Source organism: Martes martes (assembly GCF_963455335.1).
Source record: "Martes martes genome assembly, chromosome: 9".
NCBI classification, from domain to species: Eukaryota; Metazoa; Chordata; class Mammalia; order Carnivora; family Mustelidae; genus Martes; species Martes martes.
The window spans coordinates 50,305,404-50,329,145 of NC_137896.1; the positions used below are offsets into that span (position 1 = coordinate 50,305,404).

General features: G+C 43.3%; 1 protein-coding gene across 7 annotated transcripts in view; it reads left to right on the plus strand.

The window, feature by feature from the left end:
- The first annotated feature begins 2,672 nt into the window (after positions 1-2,672).
- ENTPD6 (ectonucleoside triphosphate diphosphohydrolase 6) overlaps positions 2,673-23,742 on the plus strand; it is a 40,884-nt gene continuing 19,814 nt past the window's right edge. For 2 of the 7 annotated variants that reach the window (XM_080814137.1, XM_080814139.1), the window contains exons 1-7: positions 2,680-2,782; positions 5,129-5,219; positions 16,488-16,811; positions 18,450-18,526; positions 20,531-20,674; positions 22,514-22,589; positions 23,246-23,281. In XM_080814137.1, the coding sequence (XP_080670263.1) occupies positions 16,520-16,811; positions 18,450-18,526; positions 20,531-20,674; positions 22,514-22,589; positions 23,246-23,281 (625 nt within the window). In that variant the 5' untranslated portion in view covers positions 2,680-2,782; positions 5,129-5,219; positions 16,488-16,519. Of the gene's footprint in view, positions 2,783-5,128; positions 5,220-6,269; positions 6,380-16,487; positions 16,812-18,449; positions 18,527-20,530; positions 20,675-22,513; positions 22,590-23,245; positions 23,282-23,742 lie in introns of those variants that run through there. The other 5 variants (XM_080814138.1, XM_080814140.1, XM_080814134.1 and 2 more) reach the window with 3 other exon arrangements.

Below are 23,742 nucleotides of genomic sequence, written 5' to 3' on the forward strand. Positions count from 1 at the left end.
TGTCCAGAACAGGTGCCACTTGGCTTCCACCATCTTTCACCTGAAGGACTGAGCTGCTGTTTCTTGGCTCAACAGTGAAAACTGCCAAAGCACTACAATTAATCTATGCATCCCTTCAACAAGTATTTATTGAGCATTGTCTTGGTTTGGGTTTCCCCAAAGGCACTCTGGACAAGAGCTTAGATCTAAGTAGTTTATTTGGGAAAGGGGGTCAAGGAAGAAGAAAAAGTCAACCCAAGGGGCTGGACATGACTGAGCTGGTTACCACTGTGGGAAACTCAGGCTCAATCCAATTCTCATGAAGCATGGAAGGCTGAAGCATTCAACCCCAATTAGTCAAGGGTTAACTTCCCTGAACTTCCAGATTATGTCTGCTCCCAGGGCTACCAGAGAAAGTTCTAAGGTAAGCTCTACAGTGGACAGCAAAGAGCTACTTAAGGTGACAGCATTCGTGGGAACTCTCCTCCACCACCGGAGAGTTGAAGTCAGAAGTGGACTGAGGGAATAAGGTAAAAATAGTGTCTGCTACAGGTACCTACCACATGCCAGGCAGAGTGCTAGGCGCTACCCATGCAACAACCATCAGGACAAACCACTTCCTCACTTCCATGGAATTCACCTTTCAGCTAAGGTATAAGGAATATACCAAAGTACGAATGAGCAAATAAATAATGATGGGTTTGAAAAGTACTATTAAGTAAATTTAAAAAAAAAAGATTATCGGGGGAGGGGGACAGAACCACTCTAGATAAAATGTTTTGATGACATTTGAGTTGAGTCTTAAAGGAGGAGAAAGAATCTATGTCTCAGTCCATTGGGACTCCTATATGACAAAAATATCATACAATAGGTGGTTTATAAATAGCAAACATGTATTTCCCACTGTTCTGGGGGCTTGGAAAGCTAAGATAAAGGCACTGGCAGATCCGGTTTCTAAGGGCTGGCTTCCTCAGAGGGCTGCCTTCTGGCTGTAACTGCACATTACAGAAGGGGCAAGGGAACTCTCTGGAGTCTCTTTCATAAAGGCATTAATCACATTCATCTCCCAAAAGCCCTAATACTATCACCTTCCAGGTTTATGATATGAACATATAAATTTGGGGAGTATACAAATATTCATACCATAGCAGTTTACTAAGCAAAGACCTGGGGTAAGAGCTTTCCAAGCAGTGAATGGCATATACAAAAGCGCATGTCAGTAAAATTGACAAATTCTAGAAATTCTAGGAGTGAAATATGGTGAAGGTGATGTTATGGGTGAGGTGGACAGAACCAAGGTCATCACGGTTTCGTGAACAGAAATTTCAAAATAATAGAATAAATGTAAATTTAAACTGTATGTGAGATAGAATTTTTCAAACAGTGGGTTGGCACAGATACAAAGGTTTGTAATGATTCCACTGGGGAAAAGTGGGGAAACCCACACTCCCATATATTATTGTGGGTATGTAAGTACAATCTCTAAGAAGCAATTTAGCCACATGTACCTTAATATTTAAAAGAAAAGGGGAAAGGAGGACATAGTCCTTACCATACCAATTCTAAAAATTTTTCCTATAGATATACCCACACATGCACACAAAAATAGTCCTCTAGGATCCTTGTAGCATTATTCATGACAGCAAGCACCTGGAACAAGGGACCATATGTGCTAACTGCTGTATAAACAACCAAGTCTCAGCAGTTTGACCTGGTAAAGAAGGGCAGAGCCCAAGCAGGTGCTCATGGTGATGACATGCCCCGCTCCAACTCCTGGTCTATGTATGTTGTCCCTATGTCCTGTCTGGTTAGCACCGACTCACTTTCAAAAGTGCCACCATCTCGACCACAGACCTAAGAGCACCATGTGCTTCTGGAATCCACTAAGGGCCCTCCCAGGGTCTCCCCCTTCCCCTGCCCCACACCACCTCGAGATGGGGGGGTTCCGAACCAGCTCCAGAGGAGGCACACACTTGGCTCGTTGGCCAGACGCTGTCACATGGGCAGCTCAGCCGCCAGGGAAGCTGGGAAGGCAGCTCCAGCACTGGGCTGAGCAAAAGGGGACTGACTAAGCAGACATCTGGCTGACCCTTCCACCACGATCCTTAAATAAACCGGGAGCCTGCGTGGATGCCTAACCGAACTCAGGAGCTCCAGCCAACCTTGGCAGCACCTGGGAAGTTAGGAAAATGGGGGTCAAGAACAGGAGAGATTCATCGAACTGCCTGTCGATGAATTGCATTTTCTGTCATGTACGACCTTCAAAAGAGAAGGCGGTGGGGTGGGGGGGGCTTTAGGTGTGGAGGGACCCAAGTTAAATTCAAAATTTCCTCAGGCTGGTCAAGGTCAAGGTTGTGAGGTTATGGCGGTAACTCCTTGGCCAGCACCACAGCCTGCCCTGCCGCCCAGAGGAACCCCTGCGAGCTGGGACAGGAGCCGAATCCGGCCGGCGAGGGCCGGACTGGCGCTCTGGAGGCCAGACGGGCCAAGACCCCGGCCAGGGCTGACACTAGGCAAACCTATTCTGATGGGAACCGCAACACCTACCGGCCAGAACACCCGGCCGCGTCTGCGCAGCGGGGCCCACCCCACCCCGACGGTCCGCCGCGCCTGCGCGCTGGGCCCCCAACTGCCCGCTCCGCCCGGCCGGTGACGCGACGCGCACGTGGGCGGGACTCCTGCTCCCGGGATCCGCCGGATCGCGGCCTGTGGGCGGAGGCCTCGGTAACGCCGGCCGCGAGCGAGAGCTGAGAATCTTACTCAGGCGCCCGCGCGCTCCCGGTAAACAGAACCTCCCTCGGTGGTAAGGCAGAGGGGACCCTGCCGGGTAAGGGCGGTCCGGGGACGCGCGTGGGGCTGGCGGAGTCCGCAGGGCCCGAGTAGTTGCACGTGGGCAGCCCGGCGTACTGCGCGCTGCAGGAGGGGGCCCGAGTGGAAGAGGGTCGGGGTCTTGGAGATCTAGACCCACACACCTGTCAGCTCCTTGGTCTCTAGCAGCGGCTCCAGCAGGCGGACTCAGGGTCATTCGCACACGGGTTTTCCCTCTTGCTGCCTTCCTGCCCTGGCTCCATTAGAACCCAGAACTCTGGGTTCGGCTGACCTGTGAGGGAAGCGATCCGTGTTCTGGATACTGGATGGGCCAGACAGCAAGGGTCTCTACCCCAAGGAAGCCTGGAGCTGCTGCGTTCATTCTTTCAGCGTTTGCTGACCCGCTTCCCAGCTCTGTGCCAGCTGCAGGAGATCCAACAGGGAAAGGACTGGCGAGGCCCCTTCCCGCCTGGGCCTCACAGCCCGGTTGGAAAGCCCAGGTAACAGGCAAGACCATGCCATTCTGACACTACTGCAGATGGGAGGACAGTAACTGACATTGCTGCGGTGACCAGAAGAGCTCAAGGCGGTTCTGCCTGAGCTGAGGCAGGAGCCAACAGTGCTCCAGGCTACCAGAAAGAGAGAGAAGGAGAAAGACACCGTGAGGTGGATGGAGCTGGACACCGGGCTCGACTCCCTTCAGTGGAAATCCTTGAGTCAGGAAAATGAAAGAGGAGGGAGAGATGGACAGGGGACCATGGAAGGAAAGAAGGGTGGCCGTTATCTTAAGTTCAGCTCAGAGCCATAGAATGGTTTTAAGGGTTGGGGAAAGCCTAACTTGTTTTTGTTGATTATGATGAGCACAGTGCTCCATATCCCAGGCGTCCATCCAACAGAATCAGACACCCAGAAGTGTCTGGGTAGCTCCACTTGTCCCTCCAGACACGTGCATTCCAGGATCATGCATACCAAGCCATACATTGTACATCCTTCAAGATCTTGTGGTGGTCCTAGCCCGTAGTCCTCCACCCCCCTCCCCACCCCCCACCCACCCACCCACCCCGTGAGGGAATCTGAAACTCTAGAAGGGAGATTCTTGGGGATAGGTAGATAGCAGCTGTGATTACAAGGGCTTTCTGACCCACTGTGCAAGAGCCATGATGGGTGGGGAATTCGGTTTTGTCTGGGGAGGTTCTCCTGTTGGTGTTACCAATACCTTAACAAGGTTCGTGGGGGGTAGGGTAGTGGGGGGCATAGCAGTATAAATCCAGAAATTGTTTTCTGTACCCCCATTCCTTCACTCGTGAGCATCAATTGGCTAATATGATGTGTGTCTCTCTCCCTTGTGGAACCTAATATGAAAAATCAGAGGTGGATAACCATGTAAAGAGATCTGGAAGAGCTTCCCTGCCCACTGTGTCTTGTGGAAAGGAAACAACCAGTGGTGTTAACAGGGCTGACTCATGTATGTATACTTTTTTTCAGAAAAGGAGAGAGAAGTCAGTTTAAACCTCCAGGAGAATAAGTAGTGGTTTGTTAATGTCGTTAAATTTTGGATAGGTTTTTAGCATATGTGGAAGTCATTTGTACACATGGCTCTTTTGTGTGCTTTAAAGGAAAACCTTGAAGAAACTGGCTAACAGATTGTGTGGCCACTGATCCATATCAGATAAAGCTTATATTTCTGAGAGCTCACCTGCCTTCCCCAGCTCCTAGAAAGCTAGCTGAGGGATGGGGCAGGCACCTGCCTCCGGTACCACTGTTCCACACCCAAATTCTCTCTGACCCCGACCTCCATCTGACAGAGGGTAGCCCGGGACAGGAGCCAGATGAGTACAAGGTTTGCTGAGCCAAACCTGTTTGCCTTTGTGCACCTTACATCATGCCCCACCCTACTCCCAACCTACTCCTTATTCCCCACCTGGCTTACCCTTCCTTATGGCCTTGTTCTAGACTCTCTCTCTCTTTTAAAGGACAAAACTAAAGCTGGGTCGTTTTCTTGAGTGGACCTCTAGAAAGGACCTGATTGACACATTTATGCTATGGTGTTAGTGGTGCCCATGGAAATGCAGTTTGCTCCTCTGGAAATTGTCTTAGAGTGCTTAATATTGCTGAACACCTTAACCCAACGGAGTGAAGCTGGCTTTTAGGTTTGCACCTCCACAACATGGAGGTGCCTTTGGGCCAGGCTGTTCCAGGCTCTGTGCTCCCTTAAATGTTTTCTGTTTGGACTCTGTTTATGTCGGGCTGAGCTTGTTGGTGTGTAACTGTAATGATTATATGCATGTAATTTCATGTGAGTATTTTTTGGTTGTCTAAAATAGAGTCTTAATGTTAATAGGGAAAGTGAAATGATGGAGCACATTTGATTTGGAGACAGAAGCCACAAAGTCTTGTCTGTGCCTCACCACATGCCAGCCGTGTGATTCCAGGCAAGTCTGTTTACAGATACTCCCTGGGTCTTGGCACTGTTATATGGAAATAAGTTGTCGTCTGTTGTGTGGTGTAAGTGCTGGCTTTGTGGGTCTCTGGCAACAGGATATAGCATATGTAAAGGGTATCTTTTTAGTGGGTAGACAAGTTAATTTATTTATTTTAAAAGATTTTATTTTTTTATTTATTAGAGACAGAGCATGAGAGGGGGAAAGGTCAGAGGGAGAAACAGGCTCCCCGTGGAGCTGGGAGCCCGATGTGGGGGGCAATCTCAGGACTCTGGGATCATGACCTGAGCCCAGTTGCTTAACCAACTGAGCACCCAGGCGCCCGTGGGTAGACAAGTTTAATAAAGAGCAACCTTTGCCTCAAAATTTGTTTTACCACCTATTAATCTGATCATGTAGGTCATGGTTCTTAGACTAACATAGGACATAATAAAAGTTGATTATGTAAAAGGGTCTTATACCGGTGCTGCACTGGCAGAGGAACAGGAGAGCAAGGAAAAAAAAAAGAAAAAGAAGAAGGATCTTTTAAAACATTGTCAGGTTATAAGATGTTAGTATTACTTTTGTGTCCTTATTGTTCATCCTTAGAAATAGCTGCTTTAGAACATTGTCTGTAAATATTTTTTGTTTAATGATCTCTTAGCAATGGAAAACTCTGGGTTACAGTAACCTAATGAAAGGAGGCCTGTGAGAAGTTTAGTTGTAGGGTGAGTGCTGGCTGCTTGGGAACAGGCATTCCCCAGGTCACATTTCAGCCTCTGCTCGTTCCTGGGTCTTCTTTTTCTCATTGATGTCTTCACTCCTGATCTTAGCTAACATCCTCTTGATGCAGATCATTCCCTAGGTCCCAACCCCAAACCTGCTGTCTCACAAGGGTCAGTTCCATTTCTGACCAATGTCCTGCTGTCATTTCAGATTTAACATATTGAAAACCTGGTCACAATCGTCTCCTGCCCAAATAGCCCCTTCCTAAATGGCCTACTTCTGTTGGTGGCCATCATCTGGGTCCTGAAGCATTGTTGATGGCTCCATCAGCTAGACTCTCCGAGAGCCTTCTTCACCAGCAAGTATTGACTGAATGGGTGCGGCTCTGGCCTTGTTTTGGGGTTGGAAGACCCAGGACGAGTGGGCTGGTCCCTGTTTCTAGAGAGGTACTCTAACCAGGGGAAAGAACGGCAAAATGAACAACTCCACATTCTGTTTACTCAGGGACACTGAAAAGCCCAAGAGAAAAGCCTCTAGCTGCCAAGGTTCAGAGTGGCAGTAAGCATCTTGGGTAGATTTTGTAGGAGTATGGAGAAAGGACCAAAGGAACAGATCTTTAAAAAAAAAGAAAAAATGCTGAAGGTAGAAAGAATCACATTAGGACATGACCTGCTGCTGTTGTTGAGAGAGTGAGGTGAGGCAGGATTGAAACTTTAAACATTTGATGCAATAAGCAGGCCCAGCCCTCTTCCTTCTCCCCCCACCACTGCCTTTAGTCCTGTGCCCACAGAACTCATTTTTGTTACCTGTCTGGCCTCAGAGTCATTAAAGGATTTTTTTTTCTTGTGAAAATATATATAACATAAAATTTACCCTTTCAGCTATTTTAAGTTTATAGTTAGTGGCATTCATTACATTTACATTGTTGTGCCCATCATAGCTATTCATCTCCAGAACTTTTTCATCATTTCAAACTGAGTCTATGCACTCATTAAACATTCCCTACCCTACCCCAGCCCCTGGAACCACTATTCTACACTCTGTCTCTGAATTAGACTACTCTAGATAATTGATGTAAGTGGACTATTAGTTCAGTTGTGACTGACTTATTTCATTTAGCATTGTGTCTTCAAGGTTCATCCATGTTGTAGCGTGTGTCAGTTTCCTTCCTTTTTAAGGCTGAATAATAATCCATTTTGTATGTACACTACATTTTCTTTATCCATTCATCTATCAGTGGATTTTTGGGCTGTTTCCATTTCTTGGCTATTGGGAATAATGTGGCAGTGAACATGGGTATGCAAGTTATCTCTTCAAGACCCTGCTTTCAATTCGTTTTCTGATACATACCCAGAAATAAGATTGTTGGATCTATATGGTGATTCTATTTTTAGTTTTTGGGGAACATCTGTACTATTCTCCACAGTGGTTCAACCATTTTATAATCCCACAGAGGGGGACATCTAGGTGTCTTGGTCAGTTAAGCATCTGCCATGGGCTCAGATCATGATCCCAGAGTCCTGGGATCAAGCCTGGCATTGTGCTCCTTGCTCAGCAGGAAGCCTGTTTCTCCCTCTCCCTCTGCCTGCCACTCCCCTTCTCTCACTGCTTATATGCACACACTCTCTGTCAAATAAATAAAATCTTTAAAAAATATATATAATCCCACAGAGGTTCTGATTTCTCCATCACCTTTCCAACACTTTAGTAGCTATCCTAATGGGTGTGAGATGATACGTCATTGTGGTTTTCACATCTAATGATTAGTGCTGTTGAGCATCTTTTCATATGCTTGTTCATCATTTATGTATCTTTTCCTTTTAAAGATTTTATTTACTTATTTATTTGACTGAGAGAGATCACAAATAGGCAGAGAGGCAGGCAGAGAGAGAAAAGCAGAGAGCCCGATATGGGGCTCAATCCCAGGACCCTGGGATCATGACCCGAGCCGAAGGCAGAGGCTTTAACCCACTGAGCCACCCAGGCGCCCCGGTCATTTATGTATCTTTAAAGAGGTGTGTATCCAGATGCTTTGCATGCATTCATGCTATGAATTAAGTTCAGTTTTTTTGTTGTCAAGTTTTAGTTCTCTATATTCCAGATATTAATCTCTGAGCAGATATGATTTGCAAATATGTCCTCCTATCCTGTGGCTTGCCTTTTCTCTCTGTGGTTAGTGCCCATTGATGCGTAGTTTTTTTAATTGTCACATTTGTCTTTTTGCTTTTGCTGTCCTGTTTTTGTTTCTGGTACTTATCCAAGAAATCATTGCCAAATTCAATGCTACAAAGCTTTTCTACTATATTTTCTTCTAGGAGTGTATATAGTTTTAGGTTTTATACTTAGATCTTCAATCCATTTTGGGTTAGTTTCTGCATATGCTGTAAGGTAAGGATCCAACTTCAGTCCTTTTTAGGTGCATATCCAGTTTTGCCAGTACCATTTGTTAAGGAGACTGTCCTTTCCCCTATTAATGGTCTTGGTACCCTTGTCAAAGATCATTTTATCATGTATGTGAAGGTTTATTTCTGGAGTTTCTGTTCTGTTCCATTTGTTTTTGTGTCTGTCTTTATACCACTACCACAAGTTGTTTATTAGTGTGGCTTTATAGTATGTTTTGAAATCAGGAAGTATGAGGCTTCCAACTTTGTTCTTTTTCAGGATTGTTTTGTGATTTGGGGTCCCTTGAGATTCCTTGTATCTCCTATGAATTTTAGGATTATTTTCCCTGTCTCTACAAAAAAAAAAAAATCATTTGGATTTTTATGGGGATTGCATTGAATCTGTGGACCACTATAGGTAGTTTTGATACCTTTATCAATATTAAGTCTTCTCATCCATGAACACAGGATATCTATTTATTTGACTCTTAATTTTCTTTCAGCTATGTTTTGTAGTGGTCAGGGTACAAGGCTTTCACTTCCTTGGTTAACTTTATTTTTAAGTATTTTATCCTTTTTGATGCTATTGTAAATAGAATTGTTTTCTTCCTTTTCAAATTGTTCACTATAAAGGATAGAAACAACTGATTTTTGTGTGTTGATATTATGTACTATTGAAATTATAAGTTCTAACAGTTATTTTCCTTCCCTGTGGAATCTTTAGGGCTTTCTGCATATAAGATCATGTAATCTATGAACAGGTAGTTTTACTTCTTCCTTCCCAATTTGGATGGCTTTTATTTCTTTTTCTTTCCTAATTGATTTGGCTAGAACTTCCAGTACTATGTTGAATGGAAGCGTTGGAAACAGACATTCTTTCTTGGTCCTGATTTTAAAGTAAAAGAGTTTTCAGTCTTTCACCACTGAGTATGATATTAGCTGTTGGATTTTCATATATGGTAGGTAGTTTATTATGTTGAGGTAGTTTCCTCCTATTCCTTTTTATTGGTTGTGTTCATTATGGAAAGGTATCAGGTTTTATTAAATGCTTTTTCTGCATCAATTGAGATGATCATATTGATTTTCCCCTTTATTCTGGGTGGTTTTTTTAAAGATTTTATTTTTACTTATTTATTTGAGAGAGAGAGTGTGTGTGTGTGTGTGTGAGAGAGAGAGAGAGAGAGAGAGAGAGCTGGAGAACAAGCAGAGGGAGACAGACAGGCAGACTCTGTGCTCAGCACAGAGTCCAGTGGGGCAGATCTCATGACCCCAAGATCATGACCTGAGTTGAAATCAAAAGTTGGACACTTAACCGACTGAGCCACTGAGGGCGCCCTCCCCCCTTTATTCTGTTAATGTGATATATTTGCCTTGATGGATTTTCAAATCTTGAACCATCCTTTATTCCAGGAAAAAATCCCACTTGGTCCCTTTGCTCTGTGGCTGAATTCAGTTTGCTGCCTTTTTTTTTTTTTTTTTTTTTTTTTGAGGATTTTTACATCACTATTCACAAGGAATGATGGTCTGTATCTTTTTGTAGTGTCTTTGTCTGGCTTTGGTATTAGGATAATGCTGGCCTCATAGAATGAGTTAAGAAGTGGTCCCTTCTCTTCATTTTTTGGGAAGATTTTGGAATTGTTCTTGAAATGTTTGGTAAAATAAGATGTGACCAACAAATCAGTATTCATTTGGGCCAGGGCTTTTCTTTGTTGGGAGATTTTTGAATACTGATTTGGTCTCCTTACTAGTTATGTGTCTTTAGATTTTTATTTCTTCGTAATTCATCTTGGTAGATTATATGTTTCTAGGAATTTGTTTATTTCATGTAGATTATCCAATTTATTAGTCTACAATGATTCATAATACTCTCATAAGCATTTTAATTCTATAAAATCAGTAGTAATGTTCCCTCTTTCATTTCTGATTTTAGTTATAATTTGAGTCTTCTCTCTTTATTCCTTAGTCAAGATAGCTAAAGCTTTCAGTTATGGTGATCTTTTCAAAGAACCAACTCTTGGTTTCATGGATATTTCTTTGTTGTTTTTCGATCCTCTATTTATCCTGCTTTAATTTTTATTGTTTCTTTTCTTCTAGCTTTGTGTTTAATTAATTCTTTTGGGGGGCACCTGTGTGGCTAAGCATGCAACTGAGCTTAACCATCCAACTGATGGTTAAGCATACAACTATTGATTTCTACTCAAGTCTTCATCTCAGGATCCTAAGTTCAAGCCCTGTATTGGGCTCCATGCTGGATGTGGACGCTACTTAAAAAAAATAAATAAAAATTAAAAATGTTTAAAAATAAGTGTGTGGGTGGGGGGGATGGGGTAACTTAGTAATGGCCATTAAGGAGGGCCTCTGATGTGATGAGCATGGGATGTTATATGCAACTGATAAATTACTGAACATTACATTTGAAACTAATGATGTACTGTGTTGGCTAATTTAATTTAAATTTTTAAAAAATGTTTAAAAATAAATAAGTTGTTCTTTTTCTAGTTTCTTAAGGTATACAGTTAGGTCGTTGGTTTGAAATCTTCTCTTTTAATGTAAGCATTTACAGGTATAATTTTCCCTATTGGTACTGCTTTAACTGCATTCCATAAGTTTTGTTATGTTGTGTTTTCATTTTCATTTGTCACAAGATACTTCCTGATTTCCCTTTTGATTTCTTTTATGACCCATTGGTTGTTTTAAGAGTGTGGTATTTAGGGGCACCTGGGTGGCTCATTTGGTTAAGTCTGCCTTTGGCTCAGGTCATGATCTCAGGGTCCTGGAGTCAAGCCCTGCATTGGGCTCCCTGCTCAACAGGGGAGTCTGTTTCTCTCTTTGCCCCATGCTCTCTCTCTTATCCTATCTCACATAGATCATTTCACTCTTGTTCTATCACAAATAAATAAAATGGTTTTTTAAAAAAGAGTGTGGTGTTTAGTTTCCAGGTATTTGGGAATTTTCTAGCTTTCCTTTTCCTGTTAACGTCTAGTTTCATTCCATTGTGATCAGAATATATACTTTGTGATCTTTTAAAATATATATCCTTGATGAACAAGGATGCAAAAATTCTCACCAAAATACTAGCCAATAGGATCCAACAGTACATTAAAAGGATTATTCACCACAACTAAGAGAGTTTTATTCCTGGGCTGCAAGGTTGGTTCAACATCCACAAATCAATCAATGTGATACAATACATTAATAAAGAACAAGTACCATATGATACTCTCAATAGATGCTGAAAAGCATTTGACAAAGTACAGCATCCTTTCATGATCAAAGCTCTTCAAAGTGTAGGGATAGAGGGTACATACCTTAATATCATAAAAGCCATCTATGAAAAACCCACAGTGAATATTATTCTCAATGGGGAAAAACTGAGAGCTTTTCCCCTAAGGTCAGGAACACAGCAGGGATATCCACTATCACCACTGCTATTCAACATAGTACTAGAAGTCCTAGCCTCAGCAATCAGACAAAAAGAAATTAAAGGCATGCGAATCAGCAAAGAAGTCAAACTTTCACTCTTTGCAGATGATATGATACTTTATTCTACATAAAACCCAAAAGACTCCACTCCAAAACTGCTAGAACTCATATAGGAATTCAGTAAAATGTCAGGATATAAAATCAATGCACAGAAATCAGTTGCATTTCTATACACCAACAAGACAGAAGAAAGAAAGTAAGGAGTCGATCCCATTTACAATTGCACCCAAAACCATAAGATACCTAGGAATAAACCTAACCAAAGAGGCAAAGAATCTATACTCAGGAAACTGTCAAGTACTCATGAAAGAAATTGAGGAAGACACAAAGAAATGGAAAAACGTTCTATGATCACGGATTGGAAGAACAAATATTGTGAAAATGTCTATGCTACCTAAAGCAATCTACACATTTAACACAATCTCTATCAAAATACCATCAATTTTTTTTCAAAGAAATGGAGCAAATAATGCTAAAATTTATATGGAACCAGAAAAGACCCCAAGTAGCCAGAGGAATGTTGAAAAAGAAAAACAAGTTGGTGGTATCACAATTCCAGACTTCAAGCCCTATTACAAAACTGTGATCAAGACAGTATGGTACTGGCACAAAAATAGACACATAGATCAGTGGAACAGAATAGAGAGCCCAGAAATAGACCCTCAACTCTATGGTCAACTAATCTTCGACAAAGCAGGAAAAATGCCCAATGGAAAAAAGACAGTCTCTTCAACAAATGATGTTGGGAAAATTGGACAGTCACATGCAGAAGAATGAAACTGGACCATTTCCTTACACCATACACAAAAATAGACTAAAATGGTTGAAAGACCTCATTGTGAGACAGGAATTCATCAAAATCCTTGAGGAGAACACAGCCAGCAATCTCTTCGACCTCAGCTACAGCAACTTCTTCCTAGAAACTTCGCCAAAGGCAAGGAAAGCAAGGCAAAAATGAACTATTAGGACTTCATCAAGATCAAAACCTTTTGCACAGCAAAGGAAACAGTCAACAAAACCAAAAGACAACTGACAGAATGGGAGAAGATACTCACAAATGACATATCAGATAAAGGGCTAGTATCCAAAATCTATAAAGAGCTTAGCAAACTCAACACCCAAAGAACAAATAATCCAATCAAGAAATGGGCAGAAAATATGAATAGACATTTCTGCAAAGAAGACATCCAAGTGGCCAACAGACACATGAAAAAGTGCTCTGCATTACTCAGCATCAGGGAAATACAAATCAAAACCACAATGAGATACCACCTCACACCAGTCAGAATGACTACAATTAACAAGTCAGGAAATGACAGATGCTGGTGAGGATGCGGAGAAAGGGGAACCCTCCTACACTGTTGGTGGAATGCAAGCTGGTGCAGGCACTGTGGAAAACAGTATGGAGTTTCCTCAAAAAGTTGAAAATAGAGCTACCCAATGACCCAGCAATGGCACTACTGGGTATTTACCCTAAATATACAAATGTCGTGATCCAAAGGGACACATGCACCCGAATGTTTATAGCAGCAATGTCCACAATCTCCAAACTATGGAAAGAGCCTAGGTGTTCAGCAACTGATGAATGGATAAAGAATATGTGGTATATATATACCATGGAATACTATGTAGCCATCAAAAGAAATGGGATCTTGGGGCGCCTGGGTGGCTCAGTGGGTTAAAGCCTCTGCCTTTGGCTCAGGTCATGATCCCAGGGTCCTGGGATTGAGCCCTGCATTGGGCTCTCTACTCAGCAGGGAGCCTACTTTCCTTCCTCTCTCTCTCTCTCTCTCTGCCTGCCTCTCTGCCTACTTGTGATCTCTGTCTGTCAAATAAGTAAATAAAATCTTAAAAAAAAAAAAAGAAATGAAATCTTGTCATTTGCAATAACTAGAGGGTATTGTGCTGAGTGAAATAAGTCAATCAGAGGAAGACAATTATCATGATCTCTGATGTGAGGAATTTGAGAGGCAGGGCAGGGGGCTGTCGGGGGTAGGGAAGGAAAAAATGAAGATGGGAGGGAGACAAACCATAAGAGACTCTTAATCTCATGAAACAAACTGGGTTGCTGGGGAGTGGAGAGGTAGGGATTGGGATTAGGTGACTGGGTTATTGGCATTGGGGAGGGCATGTGCTATGGTGAGTGCTGTGAAATGTGTAAGCCTGATGATTCACAGACCTGTACCCCTGGAGCAAATAATACATTATATGTTAATTAAAAATATATATTGAGACATGTTCTTTAGCCTGTCATTGGGGTACAGATGGCCCTTCTTTTCACTACATCTGTATCTTTGGGGTATATACCCAATAGTGCAATGAGCATGGAATGTTTTTCCATTTCTTTGTGTCCTCCTCAATTTCTTCCGTAAGTGTTCTATAGTTTTCAGAGTATAAGTCCTTTCTTCTTTCATTAGGTTTATTCCCAAGTATCTTACAGTTTTTGGTGCAATTAGAATTTGGATCAAGTCCTTAATTTCTCTTTGTTCTGTCTCATTGTTAGTCTATAGAAATGCAGCTGATTTGCTGAATTCCTGTATGAGTTATAGCAATTCTTGGTTAGAGTCTTTTGGGTTTTCCACATAGAATATCATGTCATCTGCAAAGAGCGAGAGTTTGACTTCTTTTCCAATTTGGATGCGTTTTGTTTCTTTTTATTTATGATTGCTGAGCCTAGGACTTCTAGCACTATGTTGAACAACAGTAGTTGAGAGTGGGCATCACTGTCATGTTCCTGACTTCAGGGGAAAGGCTCTCAGTTTTTCCCCATTGAGAATGATATTCTCTGTGGGCTTTTCATAAGTGGCTTTTATGATATTGAAGTATATTTCCTTTATCACTGTGGAGAGTTTTAAGAAAGGATGCTGTATTTTGTTTTGTTTTGTTTTTTGTTTTTTTAAAGATCTTTTTTATTTATTTATTTGACAGACAGAGATCACAAGTAGGCAGAGCAGCAGACACAGAGAGAGGAAGGGAAGCAGGCTCCATCGGGCTCGATCCCAGGACCCTGGAATCATGACCTGAGCCGAAGGCAGAGGCTTTAACCCACTGAGCCACCCAGGCGCACCAGGATGCTGTATTTTATCAAATGCTTTTTCTGCATCAATTGAGAGGATCGTATGGGTCTTATCCTTTCTTTTATTGTGATGTATCTTGATTGATTTGCGGATGTTGAACCACCTTGCAGCCCAGGAATAAATCTTACTTGGTTGCGGTGAACAGTCTTTTTGTGTGTGTGTGTGTGTGTGTGTGTGTGTGTGAACATTTCTTCTTAATGTAGTTGGATCTTTTTTTTATAATTTTTTTTATTTTTTTATAAACATATAATGTATTATTAGCCCCAGGGGTGCAGGTCTGTGAATCGCCAGGTTTACACACTTCATAGCACTCACCATAGCACATACCCTCCCCATGTCTATAACCTCACCACTCTCTCCCTGTATTGTTGGATCTTAATGTATTGTTGGATCCTATTGCCTAGTATCTTGGTGAGAATTTTTGCATCCATGTTTATCAGGGATATTGATCTGTTATGTGCCTTTCTTTCAACATGGCACTTTCCTGTCTCCTTACCTCTAGGAGTGTCCACTCCACTTGCCACAACTAACAGGAGTCAGGGATGGACACGGGTGGACATTCCCCAAGGGTAGGGGATCCCTGAGAATCAAGTACCCCACTTCTTGTCCTTTGAAGCCTCAGGTTGTCAGCATATAATCCTTTAATAGCCATATTCCAGTGTTTTCTCTCCAAACTTTGAAGCATGATGTCTTACACCAGAAGCTGCTAAGAAAGCCCAAACAAATGCATTCATTTGGGGGCACAGGGGGCATTGAGCCAAAGACAGTGGTGCTGAGTTAGTTTTGTTTTTTTTTTTTAAAGATTTTATTTATTTATTTGACAGACACAGATCACAGAGAAGCAGGCAGAGAGAGAGGAGGAAGCAGGCTCCCTGCTGAGCAGAGAGCCTGATGTGGGGCTCGATCCCAGGACCCTGGGATCATGACCTGAGCCGAAGGCAGAGGCTTTAACCCACTGAGCCACCCAGGTGCCCTGAGTTAGTTCTTTTGATACTCAGGTAGGATTTTCATAAGCTTGGAAAGCACACAGGCATTATTTCCTCCTTGGCAGAGTGTAGTACCTGAGTGAAAAGAGACATCTGTGAAACTTACAGGAAAATGAGCTGCGTTTCTCAGACATGGCTGGGGCTCTCTGTAGTTCCCAAGGGATGAGACTTTAAGCCTTCTAAGAATTGAATATCTGTATAGAAGAGGAAGTGAGAATTGAAAAAATGGATTGGACATGTGTTTGTGTACCTTGAAAAGTTTGGGGACACCATTTACATGTGGCTTTTTAAAGTGGCAACAAGTCCAAAAGCCAATAGTCTGGAACATTATTGGCTGGGGACCAGGCTCAGGCCTTAGAGCCAACAGTTGTGGGTCTGCCCCAAGTCAGACCCTCCGGGACCTGCTACCTCAAACAGGTTTTCTAGTCTTTGTAAACTCCAGTTTCTGTTCTCTTCTGTAAATTGGGCTCATACCTCTGGAAGCACTTTGAGGACTGAATGAAACTTCTGATTCCAGGGGGAAAATGCAGACCAGTTTCTGGCTGAACGTTTTGTCCCTAAGCACAGGGACTTCTGACTTGCCCCAGAAGCTTGTATCCTAACATGTCTTTCCTGCCTTCCCTTCAGCAGCTGCAGCACAGTCCTCAGCAGACAGAGAAATGAGAAAAATACCAAATAATGGGAACCTGAAGATGACAAAGGTGGCGTACCCCCTGGGGCTGTTCATATGCCTGTTCATCTATGTCGCCTACATCAAGTGGCACTGGGCCTCTGCCACCCAGGCCTTCTTTAGCATCACTGAGGTGGCATCAGGGGCCCGGAGGGGCCACCAGGCTCACAGTGCCCCAGGGACAGCTGCACATGGTCATGAAGTTTTCTACGGCATCATGTTTGATGCAGGAAGCACTGGAACCCGTGTCCACATCTTCCAGTTCAACCGGCAGCCTGGAGGTATGCTGGGTAGAGTGCCTTGGCCTCTCACTGCTAGGATCTCTTCACTCACAGCAGAGCTCTTGGCATCTCTTTCACTTACAGCACAGTGGTTAGGCTGGATGCCCTGCCTCGGACTCGCCTGGAAGTTTGTCAAAAATACAGGTTCCCAGAGAGGCTGGTTCAGGTGTGGGTTGGGGCCCAGGAATCTAAGTTTCCCAGGACTCCCTGACTGTCCTTACTCACAGTAGCTTCTGGTGACTACCTGAAGGCATCTGAGATCCCTGAGGGTGTTGGGTGGCCTGTCCAATCCCAGCATTCAGCAGCAGATCAGGTGGCCAGGATCGTGACTTAGGCCAGAAGCTGCATTGAGAGAGTTTAAGGCAGGAAGTTGCCCCTGACTTGGGCTAGTATGAGGCAGAGTCTGGGAAAGTCATGAACTAGCAAGGACCTGGGACCTAGGCTGACACGGTGCAGCCCAGTGGGTCCAGTCAGAGTGACAGATGAGAGTGACCTCAGCAGTGAGAAGGGAGCTGGAGCCTGAGCCCCATTATAACCCAAGGATGGGGGTCCGCAGGCTTCTGGCACTGGGGTGGAGGGAGTTTATGTGTGTTCTCCCCGTAGCTGCTTCTGTGGGGAGATCCAGTCCACTGTCCAGCTCCGTACTCTGTCCTTTCTCCCTTTGATCTCCTTTCCTGTCACCTCTTGTACCCTCCTGATCTGAGAGTCACCCTCTAGCTTCTAGCCAGTGAGTGTTTTCCCCCTGACTGCTCAGTAGGTCCATCGGCCACAGCTGGTTCTTTGCTGACCCTCAATACCTTTTGAGTGGACACTGTTCTGGGCATTTAACAGAGCTGGTGGCAACAGACACTGTTAGTAGCTCTCTCCAGAGCTGTCATGTTTTACTTTTCATCTGCTTTATCTTTTAACTCAGTTCAGTAGTTAAGTTTTTATCTGCCAGACCTACCTACCTCCAAAAATGGTTTTTAAGCTTTTAAGACAACTTGTCAGCATGTAATCCTTTAATAGCCATAGTCCAGTGTTTTATCTCTAAAGAGACCTCCTTTCAAAAAGTTCTGTCCCTGATTTTTCCTCCTGGGTCTTCATGTCCAAATTCAGGCCAACATCCCTTGGCCACCAGTGTTCCTATAAACAGTCCCTGCTGTGTGCACATGAATCCAGGGCCTTCATAATTTAGGACAACTGTTTTTTTAAACGAAGAGAAAAAAAATTTTCTTTAGAACCTACTACACCCATCCCAGGATAGAAAAATAACTTTTATATTTGCAGTTTAGAATCATCTGCCCTGTAACAAGAATTAACAAGATTAACAAGAATGTAACAAGAATTAACCACATTAAAATTCTTGTTGTAACAAGAATTAACCGTATTAAAATTCAGCAGTTTAGATGGATATAGTTTTATACGTAAATCATACCTCAGTAAAGTTGGGTTTTTTTTAAAAGTTCTGACCAAAGCATCAGGTAGAATGCTTATTTTGTTTATCTGGGCTAAAGAGGCAGTTTTCCAGTCACTTTGGAATTGGTCTGATTTCAGACATTTGCCTTTAAAAAGGGTGGCTAGCCATAATTGTATATATTCATATATTCATATATATGTTCACACTTGTACTTTTTTTTAAACATCTTTTCCTCTTAGAAACTCCCACTTTGACCCATGAGACATTCAAAGCACTGAAGCCAGGTCTTTCTGCTTATGCTGATGATGTTGAAAAGGTAATGATTTTCTCGCAGGTCTATTTGTTCTTCAAATTTGTTTTCCAACTTGGCAGTTTGTTAAAGCCAACTCCCTTTCTTTTGAGTGCGTTATCTTTGCAGAGGAAAGCGTCTGTGATGGTGCTGCCCTGAGACATTTCATGCTATTTAGGATAGTCAGATGGGGGAAACTGGTACAGTGCATGGGGCCAAAAGAGGACCATTACCCCTACCCCACCACCTTCCCCCACACTCCGGCTTCCCGGGCCCTTCCCCCAACCACCAGGCATGCCATCCAGAAGTCTTGGTGCAGTTCAAAAACACAAAGGCTACAAACTGACAAAAAAGCAGTGTTTTGAGGGTTTAATTGTTTTTGTTCCAGTTCCTCCAACTGAAGATGACAAAAGTTGACAAAAAAAATTGAACTTAAAATGTGTTTTGCAAAAATCCTCAAAACCAAATAAGTGTAAAAGTGATTTACTTAAACTGTCCAATAATGATTTTTGTAAATTTGTAACTTTTATACTTCTGAACTCCTTAAAGCTTACAGCTGCACTAATACAGGACACCTGTATTTCTGCTGATGAAATGGACTGGGTAGTAACATAGCTACAAGTTCCTTTTGAGTCAAGTATGTCTTCAAAGCTAATACATCAGGGCGCCTGAGTGGCTCAGTTCAGGGCATGATCCTGGGGTCCTGGGTTCAAGCCTCATGTCAGGCTCCCCACTCAGTGGGGAGCCTACTTCTCCCTCTGACTCTGCCCCTGCTTGTACTCTCTTTTTCAAATAAATAAATAAAATCTTACCAAAAAAAAGGTAGTACACATTCTTGCGCACAGGTCCATCTTGATCTCAGACAGTAAATTCATAGGCCTGCTTTCCTGTGGCTTGGTTAAAAAACAAGTTGAAAACAAAAATCAAAATGAGTGATGTTAGAGTAACTATAATATTACACATGAGTAAATTGGGTAGCTTTAGAATAAACTCATAAGGTTTTTAAAACCTTAGTTGTTTTAGGCAATGCACATTCAAGTGGGACATATTTCACAGCTTCACAGGGCAGGTGGTGAGAGTGCTCCTCCTGCTCCAGTCTTCCCTAGGAGGGCTGGTGATCCTGGTTTCTTATGTCTTTCAAGGGCTTGTTGACATACCTATAAGCAAATTCATCTGTATTCTTCCCCTTCCCGTGTTTATTTCACATGCACAATAGAATGGCATTCATGTTGTCACATACTTACTTTTGTCACTCAACAATATAACATAGAGAGTATTTACTATCAGGATGAAAAGAGCTTCCTTGATTTTTCTGGCAATGATATTGCAGTGTGTACGGGCACATTGAATTTATGGGAACCGGTCCTCCCCTGAAGGACATTCAGATAATGTCTGAGAAAGGCTACAGTTTGTCACCTTATTGAACTTCATTACCCACATATATAAGGGCATCAATCTCAGATGAATTCATAGAATGAGATTTCTGAGTAAGAGGAATGTACCCTTTCTACTTGGGCAGGCATTGCCAAATTGTTCCCTCAGCTTTGTAGCTGTTGGTAATATCAGTAAGTACTTTACCAAAGTTGTTTTCCCACCTTTGCACTGACACAGGGCCTTAGCCAATTTTGGATCTCAAGCATTCTGGCAGGTATTGATGATTCCTTTGGGGTTTTCAGCACCATGAGGAACCCCAGGATTCATTCATGATGTCCAGAGGAGTCACAGCTCATCTGAGATTGTCTGGTGAGGGTTGGTGATGGGGCTAGGCAGGGTTTTGGTTGCCAGAGTTTAGAATAGCAGGACCCTCTTATGTGTCTTCACCTCACCATGTGCCACTGCCAGGAGTGTTGCTTTGTACTCGCCTGGTCCCTATACCCCTCACACTCACGAGCACCACTTGAGTCATTTTCTGCCAATTTGGAAAGTTGGAAGAGGATGTGTTTGTAAGTTAATAAAGCCAAAAGGGTTGGAGGAGCATCTGTGACCCTGTATGCTGAGCTTTGACAGACCCTACTTTTACCACATTCACAGAGCACTTCAGGAATTCAGGAATTACTGGATGTTGCTAAACAGGATGTTCCTTTTGACTTCTGGAAGGCCACCCCCTTGGTCCTCAAGGCCACAGCTGGTTTACGTCTGTTACCAGGAGAAAAGGCTCAAAAGTTACTGCAAAAGGTAATTTCACCCATTTTCCCCAGTGGGGGGAGGAGGGGGTGGATAGCTTAAGATAACTGAAAACACCAGATACTCAGCCAGTGTCTGAGCAGTCAAATGGGCTATGTAGAAGCTTCCTGAAGAGGAAAACACATCAAAATGTTAACAGCATCACCTTTAGCTGTTCCTGTTTTCTATAATGAACCTTGTTATGTAATAACAGTAACTTTGTTTTAAGTATGTGTTGAGGCCTTTTGAAGGGCTTCTACCCATGCAGAGACTAGATCCTTGTAGAGGGCTATAGAGGCCTGAGTTCCTGACACTTCATTTCCAGGCTGCATGTTCTCGTAGTAACTGCCAGTTCTTCTCTTGGTCTGATCCACAGATGTAACTGCTGAGGAGGCCTTTACCCTTCCCCTGCCAGGATCTGACTCTCACATGGCCTAGATTGCCCCCAAGCCTAGCGGCAGCCCTGCAAAAAAACCATGAACCCTGTTTCTTACAAGTGCCTGGACAGTTCTTGTTGTCAGGCCCATTAGGGAAACTGCTTTTCATCCTTAGTACTGTTTCTAAACTATGCAGCTGCTAAATGATGAAATGTTGTACATTGGTCAGGGTCCCTTGTAAAAGTTACCTTTACATGCTCAAGTCTGATTGTAGGTCACAGGTGTAGTTGGGATGTGCAGATGTACTGAAGTTTCTGTGTGTCAGTACTTGCTAAAAAATGGGGAAGGAAGTGCACCCAAATGCTGCTGTTCACTGCCTTTACCTCCTGGCTACAGGGCCATCTCCTGGGTCCCAGGCTGAGCTCTGCTTTGAGGAGCTTCTGGAGCCTCATCTCCAGTCCAAAGCAGGGCAGTGTTTGGGGGCCTAGCAGGCTCAAGGTGCCCCTGAGCTCTTCTAGCCCAGAGTGGCTTTAAAACAGGATTCTTCAAACAAGCGTTGGAGAGGATGTGGAGAAAGGGGAACCCCTTACACTGTTGGTGGGAATGAAAGTTGGTGCAGCCACTTTGGAAAACTATAGAGATTCCTCAAAATATTAAAAATAGAGTTACCCTATGACCTGGCACTTGCACTACTGGGTATTTACCCCAGAGATACAGATGTAGTGAAAAGAAGGGCCATATGCACCCCGATGTTCACAGCAACCATGTCCACAATAGCCAAACTGTGGAAAGAACCAAGATGCCCTTCAACAGATGTTGGATAAAGAAGCTTTGGTCCATATATACAATGGAATATTACTCAGCCATCAGAAAGAGTGAATACCTGACTTTTGTATCAACATGGATGGGACTGGGGGAGATTATGCTGAGTGAAATAAGTCAAGCAGAGAAAGTCACTTATCATATGGTTTCACTTGTGGAGCATAAAGAATAACATGGAGGACATTAGGAGAAGGAGAGGAAAAGTGAAGGGGGAAAATCGGAGGGGGAGACGAACTATGAGAGACTGTGGACTCTGAGAAACAGAGTTGTAGAGGGAAGAGGGGTGGAGGGATGGGTGAGCCTGGTGGTGGGTATTATGGAGGGCACATATTGCATGGAGCACTGGGTGTGTGCATAAACAATGAATCTTGGAACACTGCTAATGATGTATGGTGACTAACATAACACAATAAAAAAATTTTAAAAAGAAGGTTTTCTTCAGGGTAGCATCTGCCTCCACCAGTCTAGGCAGTAGATAAGGATATCACTTGCAGAGGATTCAAGAAATTTAAAATAAAACATGAATTTTATTACTTCACAGCACCAGCTGACACCCTCTACTGTTTTGTCATGACCTGCTGAAAGCACGGTGTAATTGGGAACTTTGAGTTTTGACTGTAAAGGATAACGGCATGTCTCCCTTTGCATCTAGGTGAAAGAAGTGTTTAAGGCATCGCCCTTCCTTGTAGGAGATGACTGTGTTTCCATCATGAACGGAACGGATGAAGGTAGGGTCTCCAGAAGCTCTCTGTGCAACGAGGCTGTCCTGGGAGACAGGCTGTGTGCAGGGCTGCTGTGGGAGCTTTCTCCCACATTGGCAAGCAAGAACCAAAGTGACAGTCCCATTGTATTCACAGTGTCACTGTCTTCAGAGGATCTCTGGGGGGCCAGTATTAGAGACAGATTCTTCTCTCAACGAGCTCCAAACCTGGCACAGATGAAGTTCCTGAAAACAAATCATCTTTTCAGCTTTAAGAGCACTTAGAGAGAATCCCCAGATTTTAGAAGTTTGCTGTTGTATTGTTAATGCTGAGATAGAGACCGTCAGGTTCTTCATCAGCTCCTGATTTTAAAATATGACCAGGGGAGAGGGAGAGCAAAATTCTCTTTCCAAAAAGAGGAAGTTCATAATAAAGAATAGGAGGGAGAGATGTGACATTTGGCCGAGTATTGTAGTGTTGTAGTATGGCATCTTCTGGAACAGTCTGCCAGAAGCTGCTGGGTGACTTGATGACCACTGCCTCTTCCTGTAGCTGATCTGGAGGCTGAGGAGTGAGGGGCACTCACTTTGAGCTCCTGGAATCTCAAAGTGGTCATTTGAGTGCATGTGTTGTTTACAGCCATCTGAGGTGATTCATATGCTGTCTATGACCCTCTCTTGTAGGCGTTTCAGCGTGGATCACTGTCAACTTCCTAACAGGTACATTCTTCCTCCCTCTCCCTGAAGCAGACAGTCCACAGATGCCATTCTTGATGGCAGAGGTCTCATTTCTACTCTTTCAAATAATCCCTTGGGTTTCTGGAGTGGTACTGGCTCGAAGTAGGGCATTAGGTTGGGTGAGGGCTCATCAGGGCGAATATCAAGCTTCCAGATAAAAATGCTGGGGAAAGGAGCTTTGTAGGCCTGGATTTCTCCAGCATAGCTCCTGCTTCCTGTAACCGCTTCGGCCAGGGGCCCTGTCCTCTCATTTCTAAGGGAAGTCATGAAGAAAACCTGTCATGCTTTCAGTTATTCAATGTGGTGGGAATGCTCTTCACTTTAAAATTGAATTCCTCTTCTGTAGGTAGAAGAGGGAACAGAAATATCTGTTCTTGAAACAAAATGACAAGGAATCATTTTTCTTAGATTATTCTCAGTATAGGTTGCTTTTGTACCTTTAT